This window comes from Rhyacophila brunnea, unplaced genomic scaffold (genome assembly GCF_057557595.1).
Source record: "Rhyacophila brunnea isolate RB1 unplaced genomic scaffold, BYU_Rbru_1.0 scaffold_6, whole genome shotgun sequence".
Taxonomy (NCBI): domain Eukaryota; kingdom Metazoa; phylum Arthropoda; class Insecta; order Trichoptera; family Rhyacophilidae; genus Rhyacophila; species Rhyacophila brunnea.
Window position 1 is genome coordinate 13,111,164 of NW_028233276.1, and position 25,170 is coordinate 13,136,333.

General features: G+C 31.5%; 2 protein-coding genes across 2 annotated transcripts in view; both read right to left on the minus strand.

Moving 5' to 3' along the window:
• LOC147065215 (potassium voltage-gated channel subfamily KQT member 1-like) overlaps nt 1-25,170 on the minus strand; it is a 306,976-nt gene that overhangs the window by 183,529 nt on the left and 98,277 nt on the right. The gene's annotated exons all lie outside the window — the stretch shown is intronic.
• Nucleotides 1-25,170, minus strand: part of LOC147065216 (uncharacterized) — a 62,487-nt gene that overhangs the window by 24,572 nt on the left and 12,745 nt on the right. The window contains exon 2 of the mRNA XM_085956688.1: nt 3,515-4,239. Coding sequence (XP_085812814.1) covers nt 3,515-3,607 — 93 coding nt within the window. The 5' untranslated portion in view covers nt 3,608-4,239. The remainder of the gene's footprint in view (nt 1-3,514; nt 4,240-25,170) is intronic.

A 25,170-nucleotide genomic window follows, 5' to 3' on the forward strand; every position in this document is an offset into this window, starting at 1 on the left:
GAATGAAAATGTCAATACCGGTTTTTCGGTATTTATTAAACATTAAAAAAACAGAAGTATGTGCTTATCGATAAATATAGCTATTAAAATATCTTTTAAATATTATTTTATAGCAAAAACCTACATACCCACATTTGTTATGTTGACATTTAAAAATATGTATTCGTCATAATTATTGTAGAACTAGTGATTTTTACAAAAATAATTTGAACGTATTGATAATTTTAACTAAAGCGCTCAAAAGTTCATCAAGTGCAAATAAGTCCGGCTTCAGGAAAAGCTTCTTCTATTCAAAGCTTGTACAGTCATCAATAATTATAGAATAATTGAACATTTTTGTAACTAATGTTTTCTATTTCGAAATAGTATTATGTAAATAATATATTCGATGAAATGTATTTAATTATTTTTTCACTTGTTTGGATTCACTCAATATATCTGCATTTTAGCAGCACATAACTTATAATAATTCATTTTAAAAAATGTAAACGAGTGTGCTTTCTTAATACCGGAAATTCTGGTATTTTGGATTTTTAAAACCGGTATTGCAATCCCTAGTTATGACATTTGAAATTATTTTTCAAACGCATATAGCATGTTTAAATTTGTGGCCTATATTAAAACCCATTGAGTGCGGACCTTTAAATTAATATTTAATTACCACAATTAAATAACATGCTAATTATATATAATGGCTACCCGATGGGCAACGCTACGTTGGACTCAGTGAATGGGAGTTATACACGATTTTACACAATTTTTACATGATTTTTAGTATAATTATTGTATGCTTATCTACTCATCGTGACAGATATTTTTTTAGACGCACCCCAAATTGGAAAATAGATGACATATCAATAGTTCTCTTAAATTTAACCTACAATGCAAAGTCACTCGGAAGTGAACTTAATCAGTGAACTAGTGCTCCTATTTTGCTTTAATTTCATACATCTCTATAGAAGTTTTTTTAAACATATTTTATTACATCTAACTTAATACGGCCTTCTAACATGTTTCCAACCTCTATAATTAGTATCAAAATTGGGTTAAAATCAGATATTACTAGTAAAATCGTCAACCTTCATTAGATGATATTAATATAGCAATTCACCGATATCAAAGTATAGATTTTTGATAATTATAGTAATATCGGCGTATTAAAATACTCTATTGGGAATTCTGAGTATGACGATCGGTTTGTGGTGAAAATAGCGAAATAAAAGTTTGTCGACGTAAATAAATTTGAAACTAGTACTCACATATCAGTGCTTTCGAACCATTTTTGCGTTTTACGACGTACTGAAAAAGTATTTACGTATACTTGCTTATTAATATTTTTCAAAATTATATGTACCTAATATTCATAATTTTTGAACATTATATTTTGAGAACAAAATCTGAGTCGATGTTTAAAAGATGATAGTCATGATTTTAGGTAATACGATAATTTTTAATTCTTGATAGTAAACATCGGTGATAAAGATAGTTCAAAGAGATGTCGACTGCATAATCTGCGAACCAGCTAACTACACTTTTGACCAAAAATGAGATTTTGATGGAATTTTGTTATAAAGTATGTTTGCTTACACAAAATTTCAAACTCTTAAACCTATAAATAAATGTGTTATTGTTCTTCACATAAAACAGCCAACTGCAGGTGCCAAATTTCCAATATCGTAAATGGACTCAACTCCGCTTTTTGTATTTTTTTCTTTATACATAAAAGGGAAGCCAAAATAGAGTATTGATTCATAGTGCAGCTTATTCCGATCGATAGTTTTTATAAGTTTTTTTTTCCTTCCTGAAAAATTTGCCTAAATGGAGTTAACCGGTTTCCGGATTAAGCAGTCGATGTGTGATTATTAATCATAGAAGAGTCTTGGTCGATTATTTTACAACCAAAAGAAACTTGTCGTTTATAGTAAATAAAAAAAACAATTGTGTCTTCTCATTTTGTTATTGTGTGGTCGCAATATTTTAGGATACTTATTGATTAACAAACAAGACAAAATGGCATACTAAATTTAAATTAAAACATTGACTAAATATTATAAAATATATAAACATCATTTTTCAAAGAATATATTTAGAATAAAATTTATTGACTTTATCAGTACTTTGTCCGTTCCGGTACTGGTTGGTATATTATTTCAATTTGATTTTTGACTATTCTCTTAGTAGGCTCGTACATGAAAACTCGACGCAACCGCTCCATGCCAACTAGATCGATATTATCATTTACTGTGGATTCACACATTGTATTATAATAGTCATGGTCCCCACAAAGGGGGGCTGACAGGGCTTTAGCCTGAAGGCCCGGGCTTAGGAAGGGCCCGGCGTGTCGAGTCGACCAGATACACGTATCACAAATTCTCTCTAATAGTTAAAAAAAAGTCGCCTGTGGTGGTATTTTCCTTCTTTAACGTAATTATTTAAAATTGTGTAGTTGTACAATACAATTTGTAATTGTGTATACTCGATAACTCCATAATTCAGATGGATGTATTAAATTAAAATATACAAAAAAAAACACTAAATATTCACAATAATTTTACCGCGTACACCACTTGGAAAACGCTACTGCAAAGCGTCACACTGCCATTATCTTTAGCGATAGGTAGGGGGCCCTCCAAAGATCCTAGCTTGGAGGCCCGCTTCAGGATGTGGGGGTCATGATTATAGTATTGATTAATTTAATGCACTATGTACCTACTTACACAGAGTTGATCTAACCATATTTTCGATAACACAAATCACGGTTGGTGCTTGCATCTAGGTTGGTAGCAATGCGACCCCATTCCTATCGATTTCGCTAGAGTTACCGTGGTTATCGGTTATTAAACGAATGCTATTACGACGATAGTCAACGAGCATAATAACATATCTTTATGACAATGGGTATGTATAATATCTCTATTTGATGGATAAATACAAAAATTTTATCCACGTGCTATTTGTTTGGAATAATCATTAAGTTAAGTTGGTTTGGGTACTTAAGAGCATACATAAGTGAAACGGCAAATAATTTTCAACAGTAGGTGGGACGAAATTTTTCACTCGTCGCCAATCGGAGACCGACAGTCGAGGTGTAAGCATGTCAATTTGTTTTGTGATGGCGTCGGCGGAATATATTCTTAAGTCGTGTAAAGATGACTAAAAAAGTTACCCATTTACTTGAAAAAGAAAACATGTCAATGAATATACACTTATTATGACTAATATAACAATAACATAACATTAAATGAACGCGTGTTCTTTATGACAAATTATATTTTGTTCGGCTCGCGTCATTTGCACAATCCGCGCATCGCCGAGTCACGATCTTTTTTAGAGAATGCCTCAACTGAAGTATAGCCTTAACAATTGAGCAGATAATATAATATATTGACGTTTTTCCATGTGGCAAATCGAGAAAAAATTCTGTAGCATTTTTTGAGTATATATTAAGTTGATATCGCTTATATTTTATGTGTGGGATCGCCTTAATACGATAATAAAATTGAATTGCACCAACCTGTTGGATGTTGCCATAGCTGTGTCGCTGCTTGGGCGCGATTGTGAGGTTCCTGGAGTGGCGGAAGAGCGACTCCTGCTCGTCTCGGTTCATGGCTTCCGTCAGCAGCTGTCGCCAAGCCCCCAATAGGTGGCCCCGCCCTCCCGTGACCTCTCCGTCACCGTCCACATGCGCTGGCACCACATTCGGACCTTCGACAGGCTCCTCAGCCTGCCCAGAAGAACTTCTCCTTCGACGCCTGTGGAACAAGCCTGAAATCGCTGCGAGGGAACTGGACTGTGCACTCTTGTTAAATCAAACGAAACCACTCAGTCAGTCAGTATTATCATAAACAAATGATAACCGATTTGCACTTTAAGTTTAAACCTGTATACTGGTTGGGCAATTTTATCCAAGGTGTAAAACTACCTGTCAATTGGTAAGGTAATAAATAACTGATAAATCACTTTTGTTGTATTGTAGGTATAACTAGCAAAAAAAGAATTACCGATGCTTCGTATTAACCTTTGTTCCACTGAATACTGACATATACTATTTTTTATACCACTTCACGTTTTTTTACAAATGTAACAAACAGCGTTGATGTTTTTTTTTATAATTAAGTATCACTTTTATTAAAAGGTTTAAGGTTTTTAAAGCCTTCTTTTGAATATAAGAAAGGGAAATAAACCAGTTATCACAAGGTGTTTATTATTGGATCGATTAGTTACATAACGAATAAAAATCTGAAAAATTTCACAAATACATGATTGATTGCTTACTCACGATAGTAAAAATACAAAATATATAATATCAAAAAAGATTAAAAACCCTCGAGGATTAATACGTAATACAAGTAGTCATGTCGTTAAGAAAAATAGATTTAAACTACCTGGTATTTTTATCACAAGATTGTTTTAAGATACGCGTTTCTATACTTGATAAAGTTACTTTAACCACTTTATATTTGATAAAGCTCATCATATGAGAGAAACACCTGTCGGAAAACAATATTTATGTAATGGTGAATACCAAGTGATAAACTCATTTTATAAATTAATTTAAAAAAATCATTTTTCTTATAAATATCTAAGCCAAGAATATTTTTTGTTGATTATGGTTTGGTTTGGCAGGGCTTAATGAATTAAAAAAAAACTAACCAACACCATCTGTAATATGTATTCTTAATTCAACGAAAACAAATAAGTATGACTGAAAAAGTGTGCACTATTTTTGTTGGATCGCCCATAGCATACCAAAACTATTATGGTTTGGTTTAATTGAATTTTAAAAACTAACCACCACCATATGCAAATTGTATTCTTAGTTCAATGAAAACACATAAGTATCACTGACAAAAGTTTAGTTTGCACTATATGTTGAATCTTAATAGCCTACCTCAACCTCACGCCACCGTTACCTATATATATTCATTCAAATAACTTAAAATAGTGTGCTGTTATGCTATTTGTATCAAAATAAATACTATCATTCCGAATAGTTTTATCGTTTGTAAAAAATCTAATTAAGTCTCACTAAAATTAGTAATTAAATTTAACGGGTTAAACGAACTGATAAAGTTTGGTGGATGCATGTGGCAGCAAATAACTGGAGACCGAGTGGAAGTAGTATATGGGGAGGCCTTCATCTAGCAGTGAATCGAACTCAGTTGACGATGATGATGATAAATATTTCATAAAAACTATATTATTATGATGTTTATATAAATATAAAAGTTTCGTTCAGTGTGATCATCAAAGTAGTATTCGCATTAGCAAAATGTATACTCGCGGAGTGAGTGATTATAACAGTGACAAGTCCCAATTAAAATAATAACTATAACTGTCTAATCACAAAATAATGACAACTATACCTCCTATGTAAACGGTTTGACTAAATATTTTCTAGGCCTTTTTTCAGTATACCTACTGTATTTTGTTTTCAATGGGTTCTTTTGGTTTTATTGACATTTTAACACTGTATCTAATCAACCAATATGTTTTGCTTGACGTGATACTGTTATATTAAGATGTTTTGCAAATAGAAAAGAAAGATTTACATTAGATATATGCTCCATCAATATATCTCTCCAAAGTCCGTGATAGACTAATGTACATACTCTTACTGCCAAAAGTTGGTAAGTCTCGGCATCATGTTGTGGCTATAATATTACAATTTGAAGTTTGACATTGTCTCTAAAATCAGGCATAACGCTAATTTCTTTGTACTTTATGTGCATGCTATATATATCGGATGACCTTGATTTTTTTATAGTACACAAATTTATAATATATATAAACCTAAATACCTAAATTATTGACATACCAACTGCCAACTCCACAATTTCTATTTAATAATGGCTCTCTGTTGGCCTCTTTCCCGTTTTCTTCTACTACGTGGCTTACACCATATAGGTCTAATATATGGTGCAAAATACCCTAAATATTTTACCCATACTATGTATATCGCTGAAGTTTTTTTATTTTATTTGAATTTATTGATTGATTTACTTAGAATAATATTTTAATAGTTACACAAAGAAATTAATTCTATAATTTTTGAGTTAGCGATAGTGTTCGGATAGTTTGGTAGACAGAAAAAGCTGTCAAATTAATAGCTTATAAATTGAGTACATGTACGTAGGTACTCGTTGTAATGTCAGATTTATTCATAAACTCTCTATCTGATATATTAAAAAAAATAATTATTATACAAATAAGTTAAAGCAACGGACCATCATAAGGTTGGAGACTTTTGAGGTGTTGTTGTATTAGCGTACGGTAACGATTTGTAAGGGCTGTTCACTTAAGGTAGGTACCAATGAGAAAGTTTTAAGAAGGTCAAGAAAACGTATAGCTGTCATTAAGCGCAGAATGTCTGCATACTTCGGTAATATTATCTGCAATGAGAAATATGATTTATTCCAGCCGATAATGCATGGAAAGATAAACGGCAGCAGATGCGTAGGCAAAAGAAGATTCATTTGGTGACAGAATCTTCATAAGTGACTCAATGTCAAAAGCGTTCGTAATCTGACATGACTAGCCCAGGATAGAGAAATGTAATGAAATTTGGTCGCCAATTTTTAATAGACATTTTAAGTGTTTTAATTGTTTAAAAAATAATGCTTATACACGAATATTGGTAAGAAGACGATTGTTGCCTTGTTTCAAATAATTCCAACTAACTCACAATTTGAATTGAAAAAAATATTAGGATTTGATGGTTAATATCAATGACATTAATATGGACGAATCATCTGGAAAAAAAATGACACTCACTTTATTGTCGGGTCTGCTGAATGGCATAATCTGTTCTAACGCCATTACAATAAAGGTGATATTGCTATAAATTCCTGATGCTTTTTGTTTGGTCTGCCGAATGGTTCGGTTCGAACGGGTTCGCTCAAATGAACATTGACATTAGAAACACTTCTCTAACGCCATTACAATAAAGGTCATATTGCTATAAATTCCCGATGCATGATATCGCATAATGGAAATTGCGTGACGTCTACCTATACGTGCGAATGCGCGAATTTACTTGCTAGCTACTGTATTGAGTGCGTCGTCCATTAATAATGTTATTAGTTAATATGATATAAAAATGGTTAATATTTTCACAAATTCTGTGAAAAAAACTAAAATACCTACAACGTTAGCACATTATACCATTAATATTGTAGAATTACAAAAAAAAAAACTTTCAAAACCATTAGCAGTATGATGTTATTTTAACACTACGATAAATAGCGAAATCCCGGCACCCTAATATGCATATTTAACAGACGAAGCTAGGGTTGATAAAAAAGTGAAACGTACCTAAGGGGTGTGAAAAACTTTTTTGTTTGTTAATTCAATAAACAAAATAATACATAAGCATAAAATATTGAACTTTGTTTGCTTAAGTGAGTAGGAATATCAAACACTATTTTATAAGCGCGAAAATCTCTCAAGGATTTATAGAAAATATATATTAGCTTATAACCGAAAAGCCTCAAATTTATTTTCCTTCTACCCGAATTTCCCTCGTGATTTTTTAAAATTTTCTCAAAAGTACGCTTAAGAAAGTTTTCTTAAGATTTACGAAGACAGTAGCTGCCTAGATTTTAAAATAACGTAAAATAACCAACTACGTACGACGTAATATATTAATGAGTGGCATAAGTCCATATAAGTCCATGTCGTTAAAACACTGCCCTGATTACTTTTCGCTTTGAATTCAACAGAGAATAAAAGAACAAATCCCCAACAGATTTTTCTTTGTCTGAAGTTTTCCAACGAGTTTTCCTTTCCTTGCAAGTTATATACTGTGGAAAATTAATATTATGCATGTCTACTAATATTTTAAGTGCTGAATATTCACAACTAACTCAACTGCACCGGTGACCAAGGTGAGTAAATGAGGAGTGATTTTTCAAAAAGACTTATTTCTATTTTTGACCTTGAAACATATTTTGATGGCGTCGTTATTAGACAATAATTAAAAGCGTATTCATGTAACACAAAGATTGGAAAATAAACATAAAAAATAACTCGAAGCACATATTTTATACAAAATGGCTTATTTTCAAAAAGAAAAGAGATAATTCCCAAGACTTACTTATCTTTGAAGACGTAAAATTAAATTCCCAATAAGTTGCCATTATTTTCCCAGTATTGACGATTTTACACCTCTTAAATGTAGTAATAAAATGTAGTGTTTTGTCAATATATACGTCTATTGATTGTATTATTAGTGATAGGGGGTTTTTGCAAATACTAATTTGATTGTTAATAATAAAAGTGCATAATTTATTCATATATTTACTGTCATGGTACATAATTTCCAAATGGTTGCATACAAAAAGGACATATTATTAATAGTTTAAACCAAATGGGCCATTTTTTAATGCTTTTTAAAATTAATGTACAAATAAATAAACTGCACATAAATTAAAAAAAATATTCGATTAAGAATAATATATCCTTGAACTATAATTTTAAAACTAAAACATAGTATTTTCAATTTTGTGGTTATTGAAAACAATTTCAACATGTTAATAAGTTCCGCTGAAAAATCACTAGTCAAATTATCTTAAAAGTCAAATAAATGAAGCGCCTAGTTTCAAATCCCCCTAAAACGATTTTTGAAAATTTTTGAGTTAGATATGTATTTAGATAGATATTTTTGTTATCTATATGATAGCCAAAGATTGAACTTTAAAAAACACCAAAAACTGTCAATACGTATGATCAAAAATTATGGTAAATTTCAAAACCTGCTAAAATGGTTGGGTGTGCTTTTCAAATAACTACCCCTAAAATGGATTAGCCAAAATACTCTTTAGAATGCACGAATTAAATAATAAATACATAAAGTTCACAGATTTGATAGATATGAGTTTTTCTCATTTTTCTCAATACAACTTAAAATCGTTTTAAAGGGTTTTGAAACTGGCGCTTCAAATATGCGATTGTAAATTCTACATAGCTTTTTTCAACTAGCTATTATTACTATTCCACGAAGACATGGTAATATATTAAAATGTATATAATCATTATTTTTTTCATAAAACTATTAAATACTTATATAAATGTCGTTTTACACATACAAATATAATATGTACTGATGTGAAAACTGATCTAATGACCCTTTTTCTTATATGTAATGTATTCATGTCTTTGTCATTTATAGCAGTCCTTGTAGTCCAATGCATAAGAGTATAAAAAGGTATATCAATCATTATTAGTCAGGTCATGGAAATCAATATGTTCTACTCGATAAATGAGCAAAAATGATAATTTTAAAAATCAAAGTAAAAATTATCTGGTACGTAATGGTTCTGAAAATTTCACGAAATTTCTTATATGATATTTAAGTTTTCGTTGTACCAAGGTAAAAAAATCAATTGTAGAATAATTACTATGACGAATTTACTGAGGACCGTCCCAAGAGACTTCAAAAGGCTTCCTCGTCGATAGGAATATTACCATCTGAAAAACTAATAATATAATTCTCGATATAATATTATGGTAGAGTAATAAAAGAATTACCCGACACTTCTTTTATTTTAAATATGTAAGATACTATTTAGCAAGAATTAATTTAGCTTAAAGATATATTTTACATTTTTGCAATTCGTTTAAAATAATTATCAGTGAAATTTCTTAGTTAAAAAAAATTACAAATTTGAGGAAGGTTTTGGCCGTTCTCATGAAATTCAGATTTCTCACAAATAAACACCTCTGCATTTATATAAATATCACTAATGATCTGGCAGGAACTGGCTTCTGATGATCTTATAACCATGAGCTGGCTGTATTATATTATTTTATATGATATATAATTTAAATATTCGATTAGATTTAAGAATGATAAATGTCTGCTAAGACAAAATGTTCTGCCAGTGAGCCGTTTATAAGAACAGGCTACAGGTAAAGGAGAATGTCATCGGTTAGCGAGAAGAAGTAACGATGTGACATCGTCACTTGACGCTAACTCTAGATTACAGGTAAGGGCTGTCGAATCTATCCTCTCGCAGAAGTTAGCCGGTTCTCACATCAAAACTCGACAGTCGCGCATAGCCTTCGAAACGTATATATATTTGAATGCGGTGATCGGCGAGCTGGTATAGGAATGACAATTCAAAGGTGTTTATATGTGTGCCCGAGAAGAATGCAACTTGACGATTGCAACAGCAGATGTTTTTTTCAAACGAAACAGTCGCATTCGACTAATCTGCGGAGCTCCATTTGGCAACGTGTGTTTTGGTAATAACGATGACGTCACACCGACGTATTCGACACGTTTTAGGCGAGACGAGTTATGATGTGAGAGCCGGCTTAAGTAAGTATAATGTGAACTGTACGTATGTTGTCTATAATCGTGTTTTGTAAAATATAAACAGTTATACATATATATTCTTATTCACCTACGATGGCCGCGCGGCTTAAGTGTCGTGGATCCTAGGCTCGAATCCTGAGTCTGGCAAATACACGTATTATTTTTCAATTTGTTTTTGAGTCAGGGTATGGACCTACTAGGTTGAGCAAGCGGCTGACATCCATTTTTCGTACAAACAAAATATGTTACTACAAACCTCCACTCTGTCGAGGCCTATATGATTTTATTAGGTTCGGACATGGTCGGGAAAAAAATCTTATTTATTAGATTCGACCCCTCAATATACCTACTGTGCGAAAATACATTTAAATAAAATCTTTAAAAATATTTTATTAAATGTATCTAAATATTTTCTGCGGAATAAAATAAACACGCTTTAAATATAGTGGTATTACTATTGAAAAAGAAAGTCTCCGTTACGATAAGCGCGAGTTAATGTATCGACCGAGAACGTGCCATAAAATCTACTTAATAAATGGCTGCAGATAATAATATTGTCTACGTTTTTTCCCTTTTCTAAATATAGCGCAAACATAATGGGAACTCAGTAGAGCCCTACTAGTAGAGATGGCAAACGTAAGAGGGATATTTTGTGCTAAATGATCACCAACTCTTGGAAAGCGGTCGACGATCTCACTTACGCTGTGTCTGAGAAAAAGGGTAAAATAATTATTATTAATGATTAGTGAATACTGTATGTCAGTGCTTCCCAATATTTTTGGTATCGCAGCATAGTATTGAAGCTATCATATATTTCAAATTTATATATTATATTATGTATTTTTATTAATAATTATTCCTTGTTAGCATTAAAACAGCAAACTGAACATTGCAAGAAAACCATTAGGCACATTTTATTTTTCTAAAGAAAATATTAAAAATAAAATTCACAATTAATAATAATTATTATCCCGTTTACATGTGCATGCATTTACTGCTAAGAGTACGTATAATCACGGCCATAACAAAAAATGCACTTCTAAACACGTATTATCCTGCAAATTTCAAGATGGCATGCGTGGATTAAAAAAGTTCAGAAGCTTCTGAATTTTCACGCGACAATTGGCCTGTGCAGAACGATAGTGGCAAACCTGTCATACTGTGCAGACTCATTTTGGGGTTAACCGATTTTCACGACCTGTCAAATAGTACCATAAAATGACAACATCGCGTCTCGCTTATTCTTGAAGAATGAGATTGGCGAGACATTTACCACTTTTACGTGTAAACAGTAAAGTTATTGTCGCGATAGTTTAAAATATATACTATTGGTGCAAGTAAATCCATGCACGTGTACAGGCGCTATTACGTTTTGTTTCTTTATGTTCAGCGCATTGACTGATTTTAAGACCCTCGCGATAAAGCACATAAAATGTCACTCTTTCATAGAATCAAATCATGTAACTAAAAATAATATTAATGACTTTTGATTTTGTGTACGAATACGTATCTAAGTGGTTATGTCAAAGGCCCCCTTGATGTTAATTGGAGATATTTTGTTATTGGATAATGTTTTATAGGTATTAAACTTGTTAGAAATACGAATCATTTTAATATTTTGGTATATTTTTCATAATAATTGTATTACTGGTTACAACTGTTTCCAGGCCCCCTTTTACATATTCTGATGAATCGTATGCTTCATTTACGTCAAAGGAAATCACCGTTTTTTATGCCTATATAAATTATTATTTATACATATTCGTTTTAGAGGTGTATTTTTTAGCTTATGTTAATTCGTTGTCCGTATATATTAGAATCAAGGTACCCAAGCATTTATTATGCATTAATAATTGTTTTTAAAAATATTAATGTATAATTAATATGTTTTATTATATTAATATGACTGTGGAAATATGGACATAAAAATGTTTCGGTCCACACTTTCATAAATTAACTATTGATAATACAATTTAATTTTGCTATAAATATCTATATTTTGACGGCTTAAGCATCGGCCTATAATGTCATGGGTCCCAATTTAGAATAATGGGTTAATGGGTAATACTCATATTGTTTTTCAATTTGTGGTTAGAGTCAGAGTATGGACCTAATAGGTTGAGCAACTGGCTAACATCCATTTCTTGTAAAAACAAAAATCAGTTAAGACAAATCGCGAGTGGAGAACTACAAGGTTCTAAGTGTTTGTCCTTGGAGAAACAAAAGTAACAATGAGGCAGCTTAGAATACTACTTCATTGTTGGGTTTGTTTTTTCAAGGACGAACACTTAGAACCTTGCAGTTCTCCACTCGCGAAATCTCTACTCTGTGGAAGCTAATATGATCCTATTTGGATCGGACATGGTTATTAAAATAATCTATACTTATCGATTCCATTTTCAAAAATAAAATTGATAAACTTGTACTATAATGTTGATTATAACTGAAAGAAGTCACATGCTGGATGATAATGTATGAAAGAAATATATTTTAAAACATTCACTCGTCTCCTTTTAAGGAAAAAACGCCTTTTTCTTTAACCCTCATTAGTGTAACTATTCATACGGAAAACGATTCTAGAGGTATTTAAAAAATAGAAGCGCAGATTCACATGTGCCCATTAGATGCATTCATATGAAAATAACGATTTATTAAACATACTGACAAACTAATCATGTTTTTTACACGATGAATAGTGTGCAGTTATGCGCGCACACAAGGCCAAGAACTCCACAGGCCGTGACATTAAATTGTGAATTCCGATTGTAATACTAGTTAGTGCTTAACTTCTAATGTAATGTGGTAATTTGTTTGCAGTAAATGAACACTTTCAATTGCATACTTACAACATTTTTTTTTACAAAATGAAACAATCATGATCACACTATGATCTAAATATTCTAAATATTTTTTTTTTCGTTTCGTGCCGCAGTCTGATTATAGAAGATCTTCAATTTTCACGACTCCTTAATAACGGATAGTTAATTGCGTAATCTACCGATGGTAATCATAGTTATAGGTTGTTAGAAGTTTTGATATTTGACGGCGCACATATTGAATAACACTGGAGTAGAGTATATACATTTAACTTTTCTAATTCTCTGTAAATGTATTTTTTAATATACATATTATATACATATCTAAGTAATTTTTGTTTTAAAAATTCTTTATGAACTTTAATGTTATCTGTAAATATGAAAATACCCTTGTTGATATATCAAAATCTAAACTTTAAAATTTAAAGATTCTACGTGTTTGTGTTTACTACACCTACATAAAGTTTGGAGCATAAATTGATTTAAAACGTGATGACTTTTACCATACCATTGGCATGGTCGTAAGATGGTTCACCCCCTTTGAAATAAATAGTAGAAGGCAGAATGTTTTCAGCATTGTCGATTCTTGGAACTTTTAAAAATTAATTGTTAAACTATTCAGTCGAATTTCGGTATAGAAACACTTTAATTTATTATTACCACGTTTTTCTTAGCTCGTATTCTTGTTTGTCTGGTGGTTGTTTATCCAGTACAAATCGTGCAATTGATTTTTAACTAACTTTCCGACTAGCTAGACATTTGAAACTTTTAGAATATATTATCAGAACACGATGCCAATGCATTCTTTCAATACTTTTAGCCATCTTTAAGTAGAATAGAATTCATTTTCAGTTAATTCTGTTTTGTATGAAAAGTTATTTCGGAAGAAATCCGTAATCTTTTGGTACTGTTCGGTTAAAGCGGATACAGCGGAAAACGCATTTTGAAAATAGCCGATAAACTGGATTATTTGTTAGTTTGGGTTAGTTTAGGTTAGGTTAGGTTGGGTTAGGTTAGGTTAGGTTAGGTTAGGTTAAGTTAGGTTTGGTTAGGTTAACCTAACAAATAATCCAGTTTATCGGCTATTTTCAAAATGCGTTTTCCGCTGTATCCGCTTTAACCGAACAGTACCAAAACCACTATTATTGGTTGCTAAGGAGGTGGTCCTAGCAACTAAATTATTAATATATACGTGCGTTACTATGGAAATAAAAATGACATTTCAGTATTCTATATTTGTTTAGTTTGTTGCAAAGTAGCAAAAAAAATGATTTGTTGACAATTGCCTTATTATATTATAGACACCAAGCTTATATGATTCAACAGAAAATTTAAAAACGTGGTATATAAAAAAGTTATTTTTATCTTGTAATTATTATTATTATTGTTTAAAGCTAATTTTAGAACAATACCATATTTTGATCTCTACCATAATGGCTAGTTGATACGGGAAAATAGTAATACCTATAGACAACATTTTATATATGTAAACAAGAGGTGCTATCAATACTTAAAAGGGTTTTATTTCAATTAATATTTAACAAACTCACCCTTCATATATAAACCACAGCGATTGTAAAAATTCAAAGATTAAATATTCAATAATCTCAATCCTTCGAAATATGTATTGGGGGGAGAAAATCACTTCTATTTTGTTTTCCCTTATCCGAAAAAGCGGTGTACGCTAACCACAAGGAATTCGCCTATAAATTTTGAGGGTTAGTAATTTCCTTAAAATAATATACATAAGTTTGGCCGAAACATTTAGGGTATAATACTTTTGTTTACGTCTATAAATAGCTGGTATAGTAATAATATATAAGTTTCTTTCAAAACAACATTATCGATTATATTAATTTTTTTTCACAAAAAGGGTGGAAATAGTTTGAAGCTTGTCCGTATGCTATGTAGATTGACAGTATTTTGCATTTCAATCATTTGAAGGTCCAAACTATATTATTATTTACAAATAATTGCTTCGTATTGGACATGACCATGCGTTCCGACAACCACATTGGTTATTCATAGACCTCTGTTAAGTTTAAATATGGTGAATTTTCTACTTTTAAAGAACAATCAGACTTTTAAAATGTTTTTTCTCATAGATCTACTATGTCTAATTAAGTATACTGCCAGCATAAGGAAAAATGCAGCTTTTCGACAAAAATCACAAATTGAGTGAGTGTACAGATAATGCTCTACGTAAAATTCCGAACCATTCGACATAAAGTCAAAAACAATATAAGATTTATTTCAGTATAAAATTGTCACATTATTGTTTATCATTTTCTAACCGTATACAGTAATTAATATTCTAAACAACAAGATAGTATAAAGAGATTCATAAGCAAAAACACAGCATCGATTGAAAATATACTGGTTTTTGCTTACATATACCATAAATCAAAAGATTCATTCACATTATTGAATTTAAGTAAAGTTGAAAAAACGTGAATGTCTCATTATATCAAAATGTGACTTTGGCAAATAATTGCCTTTGTGCTTATGTGGGCTTTAAAAAAAATGAACAATAATTGTTCGTAAACATTTGCCACTACACTCATACACAAGCATTTATCTGAAAAATGCAATGTGTTATATTTGAAAATATTTTTATCGAATTAACTGTAGTCTGGACTGTCCACACTGTATAAATTTGCGCGCTTTAATCAAAACAACATTTCACGAGATTACGCATAATTATTACTGATGCAACAAAAATCCTGCAAAAATGGCCACACTTGCTTTTTTATCAGTGTATTTGCAAATGTGTTTTATCCGTAGGCAGCTGACAAAAAACCGTGGCCGTTTGAATACTACTCATTTATACTAACAATTTTACAACGTTTTTTTTAGCTCGTATTCTTATTTGTCCGGTGGTTCTTTGTCCGGTACAAAACTTGCAATCGATTTTTAACTAACTTCCCGACTAGCTAGACATTTTATACTTTTAGAATATATCAGAACACGATGCCAATGCATTTTTTTAATACTTTTAGACATATTTAAGTAGAATTGAATTTATTTTCAATTAATTCTGTTTTGTATGAAAAGTTATTTCGACACGATTATTGGTTGCTAGGGGTCTGGGGTCCAAGTAACTAATTATTAATATAAACGTGCGTTAGAGATCAATATGACAGTATTATTTCTATCAATTACATTTTTTTTCCGTTTAAGCAAGTCAAGTCAAGTTTATATGATTCAACAGAAAATTTTAAAACGTTGTATATAAAATGTTCTTTTTATCTTGTAATTATTTATATTATGTTTATTTGTTTATGGTAGATGTAATGCCAGTTGCCACGTCACCAGACCACTCCATTTTCATTTTCAAATTTTATAAAACACATAATTATTGGCAACTTAGGCTGTCTGTCTTGACATTTAAAATGTAAACCGTTCTCCATCTAAGTCAGTTGATTATTGGATTCACCACGATTCAACCTTTACACAGATTACTTACGTCGCAAATAGGGATTCCAATCCCGGGATCCCGAGCTATTTTCAATACCTATGAATCCCGGGATTGATAAACATAATCCCGGGATTTCGGGATTGATTTTTTTATCAATTTTTATGGAAAATATAACAGAAAAAATACTTTTAATAAAAAATAGCTACATTAGAAATAAACTGAGTTTGAATGAAGTTTGATTTATACCCATATGTAGGTTGCCGATTCATTTTATTTTTTCACATGAATTAATAAAAATGAGAAAGATTGGAAAAAAACAATGTTTCGCACTTTTAACAAAGTAATTCCACCATGATATCATACGTTTTACGGCAGTTTCATATTTGGCTGACTAATTAGATTTATGAAGCGGAAAGGCCATAAGTACGCCATGATTATTTGCTTTACTATTTTAAATCTCGCTAATCCATTAAATATGTCTTTACTATCAGAAACAGCAATCTCATATTAAATTCACATTATTATTTATATTACAATATTATTTACTCAATTAAACTTGTGTATTTCCAAGATTGAACGTATACAATATTAACAATAAATGTCTTAAATAGTATAAATTATACTAGATTTATTTTTGACCGATTTTATCAATGTATTTGTAAATATAAAAATTTTATATTAACAATGGAAAAAAATGTCAATCCCGGGATTGTCAAATTGTAATCCCAAAATCCCGGGATCAGAATTTTGGCTCGGGATTGGATTCCCTAGTCGCAAAGATCGTGAAGCCACGAGGTTATGAGAAAATCTCTTTCTGCCTACGTTAATTTCCAAGAATTGGGGAAGCATGAATATAACTTATCAATAATAAATTACCACGATCGTTGTGAAAGCATCGTACGGTAATATAGCACGACTAGGTTGGATTAGAGCAGAAGTGTAATTTAGTAATTCCAGTGGAAAAGTGAGGAGGCGGTTAGATCACGTGATATTAACATTAGGTCCGATTGTATCGCACGGAATCGATGCAGTGCATTAAATATGCAAAATTTATATGTGGCACATGCCTCCTGGCTGGTTGTTCAACGAATCTACAGTGTACAACTATAACCAACTATTATATTATATATAGGTACATGAATATTAGTATTTACACAGATGTTAGAAAAAACCTTATACAGAGAAGTAGCCTAAATTAATAGAACTTTAGCAAAAAAGTACAGACCTACAAACTTATCTGGATAATGGCCAAAAATGGAACAACGAACCACCATAGGACGCCATATTAAAAAACATCATTCGAATGTCAGATTTTGCCAATTACGAGTCGTGATTGGGTAGTTTTCGACAATGGCTCCCCCATCTCATTCTGCAGATAAGTTTGTAGGTGTGTACCTCTGGTTTACTGATTAAGTTAGCTACAAGTCAGAAACTTTACACTTCTACTATGAGATTTCCCCATAATTTTAAATTAATCCAATTAATTAATAACATACATGATTTAGCATGTGCAGACATTGCTAAAATATTTATAGGATGAGATAACGTATAATTAAATTCATCTTCAATTTAAAATTTCACGCATTTTGCCGTATTAGAGCAGGCATTTAAATATATAATACACGTAAAAAGATACAATCTTGGCAATTTAATATATACATAGACCAATATTTTTTAGATAAATAATCACTTAAAATACAGAGAAATGCGTACATTGGTTATTTTAAAAAAGCAATAAACTTGAAGCCAGAACATGAGCCGCCTTTTTGTTTTCGGTACTGACAGTACTAGAAGAAAATAATGAACTTGTTAATAATACAACCATAATAATAATATGAACAATTATTGATTTTAAAATCTGCCTTCAAAATACATAATATGACATGCGTAAAAGACTCCTTCTATCTAGATTCTAAATTCTTTGGTTATTAAGATGATATTTGTTGACATTATTTATATAATAATGAATCAAAAAGTGCATTGTCCAGAAGCACTACATTTTCATAAATATATTAACTCGTATTCTTTGGGGTACATTGGTATGACCGTGTTATAAACATCCAAGTTTGTGAGCGGACACGTCAGCAAATGCTGTCACTAAGAGACGCTTCACGTGGCTTGGACCATGACATGTTTCTGATGCCGTCAGGGAGTGCAACATTACGTGCACTTATATCAACGTTCTATCAACCTTCACCCCGCAGCAGTACTATAAAAACCATCTAGACGCTGCAGGTCCCGAAAAGTGTCGATGGACCGAGGGAATTGGCGCGACATTTTGCTTCCCCTAGCTCTAATACTGGAGTGTAAGTAATTCACACATGGCCCCCACAAGGGGTGGGCTGACAGGGCTCTAGCCTGGGGGCCCGGTCTCAGGAGGGGCCCGGCGAGGCGAGTCGAACTGGTTTGTGAGATAAACACACATTACAAATTTGCTTTATTAGTAAAAAAAAGTCGCCCGCGGCGCTATTTTTCTTCAATAATATTATTATTTAAAGTTATGTGGTTGTACGATACAATTTTTAATTGTGTATCAATACTCGACATCTCCATCATTCAAATGGATATATTAAAATACTTATAAGTACAATAAAACACTAAACATACTCATTAATTCTACCGCGTACACCATTTGGAAAACGCTACTGTAGAGCGTTAAACTGTCTTTATTCTTAGCGATAGGTAAAGGGGGCCCGCCAAAGATCCTAGCCTGGGGGGCCGCTTCACGATGTGGGGCCCATGAATTCACATAAACGATTACTAGTCAGGACAAATTTTCTACGATTACAAGGCCATTGTTAATAGCCATACTATAGGTATGCAATTATGGCTTTTTAATAGTGAAAAATGTATCTAATATTTTTGGTAAGTAGTGTTCTTTTTGTCTCTATTTAATAAAAATAAATGTGTTTTAAAACTGTGGTTGTCATCGGATTCCCAGATCTCAATTATAATATTATTTATTAAATATTCATTTTCACGTACAATCAGTCGGTATATTATATAATATTATTTCATATTATTATGATTATGAGTTAACGGATCCGTAATTTATTGCATAATCATTTCAACATATTATTCCATAGTGCGCCGGTCAATAAATAGTGGGTCATTTATTGATTGAAAAACACACAGCACCGAATTATCATTATATTTATTATATTGTGTCGATTGTACTCTTGTAATTATTGCCTCCTCCATCATCTCGAACAACTACTACTATCTTTCATCTGCATCACCTATCCACCATAGAAATAATGGAATACCTACAAAACTATTAATTTTATGAAGGCAGTATTAGTATATTGAATATTCTGAAGTTTGTTATATTTTTTGTGAATATCCTGTTATTATTAATTATATTCCTATGTAAAGATATACTGACATACATACGTTTCCGTTCATTCCTCGGTTCAGTACAAATTTATATACACGAAACAATAATGGTAGCTTCGGGCGATGCAAAATACTTATTGGAAATGTGTTTAAACATCATTGAACTTCATACATAGTTAATGAATTCGGCGAACACACAAAACATTTTCTATACTTATTATTAAATTCAACTTCGCAATGATTATTACCTAATAAACAGTGTTGAATGAAATAGCTCTCTGTGCAGAATAACATACAAATTCGCAGAAGTCGATTAAAGATAATTATGTTAGGTATAGATATAGACTATTGCTAAAAAATATAGTTTAAATTATTTGAATAATTTAGAGTTAAGGTTAAGACCGAGGGTTTGCGAACCTTTTTAACCTTTAGTTTCACATAATTTAACTAGTAAGAGACGAGAGTTTAGAAAAAGATTTAAAATCAAATTTAAAGTACTTAAAACATTTATAATGATTTATAACGGGTAGAAACAAAAATAATAGATTAAAATTGAATACATTATTATGAATTGATTATTGCTGATGTCTGTCTTCCAGCCTGATATGACTTATGAGGCAGTATTCAAATTTATTGTCAATATCACCACTTTAAAAGCTAAGGCGGACACACGAAATTGATCAGTCAATCAAGAAAAAAAATCATTCTTTAAGACTCATGGCAAAAAATTATGGTTCGGTGATTATTCCGGATATGAAAACTCCATACACGAAAATTTCGGATACGGAAAATTCCGCACAGAAATTAAATTCAGATTTAAAAATTTTGAATTTCGAACATGTCAAGATCTTATAAGTAGGTAGTTACCTCATTTTTAAATTTGTTGTTGTATTTCATAGTAAGTATTCTTTATGAAGTATTTTAAAAACTTACATACTTACACAGCATATTTAATATGATTTTAATTTTTACTTGATAATCGTAAATTGAGACTGCAATATATTATTGAAAATAAAATGCGTATTGCCTAAATATAGACGATTAAAATATTTGAAAATTTGAAATTCGAACATAGACCTAAATTAAACAACAATTCATGAAACAATTAGTACATACAATATATTTATACCTCTTTAAATACCTACATAATCGGTTTATAAAAATCATTACCTATATATTATTCTATTACAATATTGACACTGAAAGATGTTCCTAATCTTGGGGTCCTCATACAATATTAACAATTAAAGAAATGCGCTCTTTTTGTTTTGTTTTTTTACTAATTGCATCATTATTTGAGTTTAAATTCAAATTCATTTTGTTAACATATAGTGAACATTACAAATTATTAATTCAAGTCGTGCACAGCATAACATTTAGAAGCAAAGAAATATTAATAAAACATATAAAAAAGAAATGATCAGCCTTAAACAGTAGAAAAGTTGAAATACAAAAAAATATAAATTAGATACAAGGAAGTATTACACCGAATGATCTAAGCAGACCCTATTTTAAGAATTTATAAAATAATGCCCACCTATACTCATCCTCACGCAAGTGGTATATGTCAATATAAGTGATTTGGTTGAACCCAATTGGCATTACCAATGGCAGGTTAGTTCTGCACCTTGGGAGTTACCCCATCTCTACCCGATCTGTATTTATATGCAACCGCGATTTGCACACGGCCGTCTTCCATGACGCTATAAACGTGTTAAAATGAAAAGATTTATGTGCCAAACTTTCTTGTCCCGAAACAAAGCTGCACGGGACTGATGTAGCAACCATGCACCTTGGTGCTGAATGAAAGAGTTTAGAAAATAAAAGAAAAATCTTGACTTGTTCTGCCGTCATTTATCAGTGTTGACTAATTAATAATATGAAGATTGTGTTACTTTATTAAAAGAAAAATCTGGAATTCATTATAAATACCACGAACTTATATGGAGTATCAGCTGCTAATATTATTATGCTAATTCTCATTTTTCACCAATGCCATCTGGTAGCTGTACGATGTACAAAAATTTAGCTGTGTCACTTGTATAAATATTTAAATAAATGTTAATGAAAATGTATTTCAAGCACCAACATAAGAGAAAATGTGAGGGTCTATTTTTATGTGTTTTTGTAAATAATACTTTGATAATGTCATAAGACATTGGCAGTTCACGGTCAATATAACACTTAAAAGATACTGACGCAGTAAAAATAATTATCGATGATTAAAATTAAAAATATATTGTAATTTTGATTGAATAAATTCTGAGATCATGAACTTACATATTGATTTAATAAGAAAAGAAAATACATAACTTAGATGCTTAGAGGCAAAAAAGATAAGTGAGGTTATGTCTAGTCTAGACCAAGAAAAGAACATTTTGTCGGCACGTGAACAATATTTTACATCTACTCCAGAATACAAAAAAATGTGAACATTAAATAATAGTATAAAATTTAAAAATAATATTTTAATCTTCATGGTTTTTCTGCGACTTTAGAACAGTTTGTTCAAAATGTTCATTTGTTCATCTAAATCTCATTTCTCTTTATTTCTCTCGAATCTTTAAAACATTGGATGGTAGTATTATAAATCCTTAAATAATAATCAGGTAGGGTCTACTAACTGCTAGATGAAGACCTTTACTACTTCATTCTATTATTTCCCATCCCTAGTTTGTAGCTATCACGTGCATCTACCGAACTGGATGATTTCGCCGTTCGTGAATCGTATAGTGGCCTTTTAGGTAAAACTACACGGCTGTATTTATACAGTGGCTGTCTACTCGCCAAGTGATATATACAGCTCATTGCCATTTCATTAACTTGACAATCTCTACAATATCACGTACTATTATCAAACTTCTTATAAATTTGTGTATTTTGTGGTTTTCTACGTTATGTCCAACATATACCTTCCCATGTCACGTTGTGCTGATCGTAGGTATTGGATTTCTCTTACGTGGTTTTGTTTCACAAGCATACCTGAGTACTTGTAGCATACATTGGTTGAACACTGTATGCTTTAGAAACAGTGGACGGTCACTTTTGAAGATACTATTCAGCCATGCCAGTTTGGCTCTGCGTACAATGGGCATTTGTTATTTGAGATAGACGTACCGAGCTGTTGACCCACCCGATCTGACAGTTCATCGATATTTTGGTATTCGAGACATTTACGTCTAAACCTTCTTTACGGTTTTTATTTAAAAGCTCTTGCATAATGTCCTGGAGGTATTTTTTTTAGTCATTGCCAAGTATGTGAGCGAGAAATCCCATCATACATACATCTCAATCTCAATAGATATTTGTTGTCCAATCATTCATCATCCTTATTTTTAAAAATTGAACAAAAGGTTTTCATAAATAAAGTTGTTTATGTTACTGTAGGCCAGTGATCGCTAAACGGTCGCTCGCGAGCTACCGGTAGCTCGCAGTGGCATTTTCGGTAGCTCGCGTAGGATATTTTATCATATTTATAAATGTGAATGTAATTTGTCGCTTAAAGTGTATCCTCAACTGTAGAATCTGTGTGGCCTTTCGTCCCAACAGAAAAGTATCAAATTTTAGTTCGAATTCCGCTCAAAATCAAGACATTGTTTTATTCTACCTACTTGTGTTTATGAACGTTTTCCACTATGAAGGTGGTTAAAAGTAAATAAAGAAACAGACTCACAGATGTACATCTTGATAATTGCATCAGATGGGAGTTGTGAAATAGTGGAAGAAAGTGAATGCCATTCTTTTCACTAATTATTTTTACTTTTACTCACACTTATTTCAAGATATGTTTCAATTATTATTTTGTTTATTAATAATTAAATAATTAAAGTCCGATGTCCTAATCTAAGCCCGCGCGGCTTAAGCGTCGGCCTGTTGCGTAATCGGACAAAAAAGGATATAAGGACGATGATACAAAATATAAAGAGGGAATATGTATAAGTAGCTCACGAGACAATTTCAATTTCTGAAAGTAGCTCACATCCTTATTGAGTTTGGAGACCACTGCTGTAGTCTGTATAGTAAAATACAGACTTGTGATACACACAACACACGGTTAAAAAATAAAATATTTAAAAATGGAAACCATTTACTGGATAACGTATTCGTTTTATGAATAATACTGGTGGCAACATTCCAGACGTAATGACGTTTCGAGCATCTCTTGACTGACAGCGAAAGTGGCGCCCTCACAAACAATTTTCCAAATGTGAACACAATAATCTTTCTGAATCGATCTTCGTGTGGCGTTCAAATGAAATAAATTATTATTTACTATTATAGGTCTCAATAGTAATTGTTATTGATTAAGTACAGCATTATGATAAAAACACGCACATTGCTTGATAAACGTGCCTACTTATGTCATATTAGAACCGAAGTGAAGTGACCGTAGTTTACATATTCGTAGGTGGTATAAAACACTTAAAAAAACAATATTTGCGTATTATATTGGTGTATTCAAAAATACCAAAATATTGTGTAAACTGTAAACGATACTGTACAAATCAAAAACTGATACTGACAAACTGAGTTTGATAACAAGTGAGATCACAATATATTTAATTACGTGATTTTCTCAAAGCCTGGATGTTTGTGATTTTTTCACTTATATTACTGATTACACTATTGTTCCACTACACTGGGAATTACGCAACGGGAATTAGATTCGATATAAGATTAGATTAAGATATAAGATTAGATAGATACAAACGGGAATTAGATTCTATATAAGTAAACAAAAACGATTTCAAGTTATACAGATTTTTATTTTTTATGTTTAAGTATTTTCGCTTCATTATAGAAAACTTCATAAAGCTAAATTTTAATAAGAAATTAAAATGAAAACATAATATTATGTGGTACTTATTCCATTTGATTTATAGCTGTGCAGCAGACGGGCGAGTTTAGATGTGAGAGCTGGTGTAGACTTATCAGTTTTTGGAAATATAAGCGTTGTTACTTACTTAAATTTTTCCCATACTTTTAGTCATTGAGACATGAGAGAATTTAATATGTACGAATGACAAAAAAGTATGAAAAGGTGTCAAATAATCATGAAAACCGAAATCGTAATTTTAAACTTGAGTCTTTTGGTTAGTCATGATTTCCAAATGGGATTACAGATCCCTGACACGTGTAGTAGGTATATTGTTTCACGTAAAAAAGTGCGGGAAAATTTATCGAGTCAAAAATATGATTGATATGCGATCGCTCATCGGAAAAAAAAACAGATAGCAAATGACACATTCGTATTATTAAATTGCCTGTTTGTGGGATGGGGC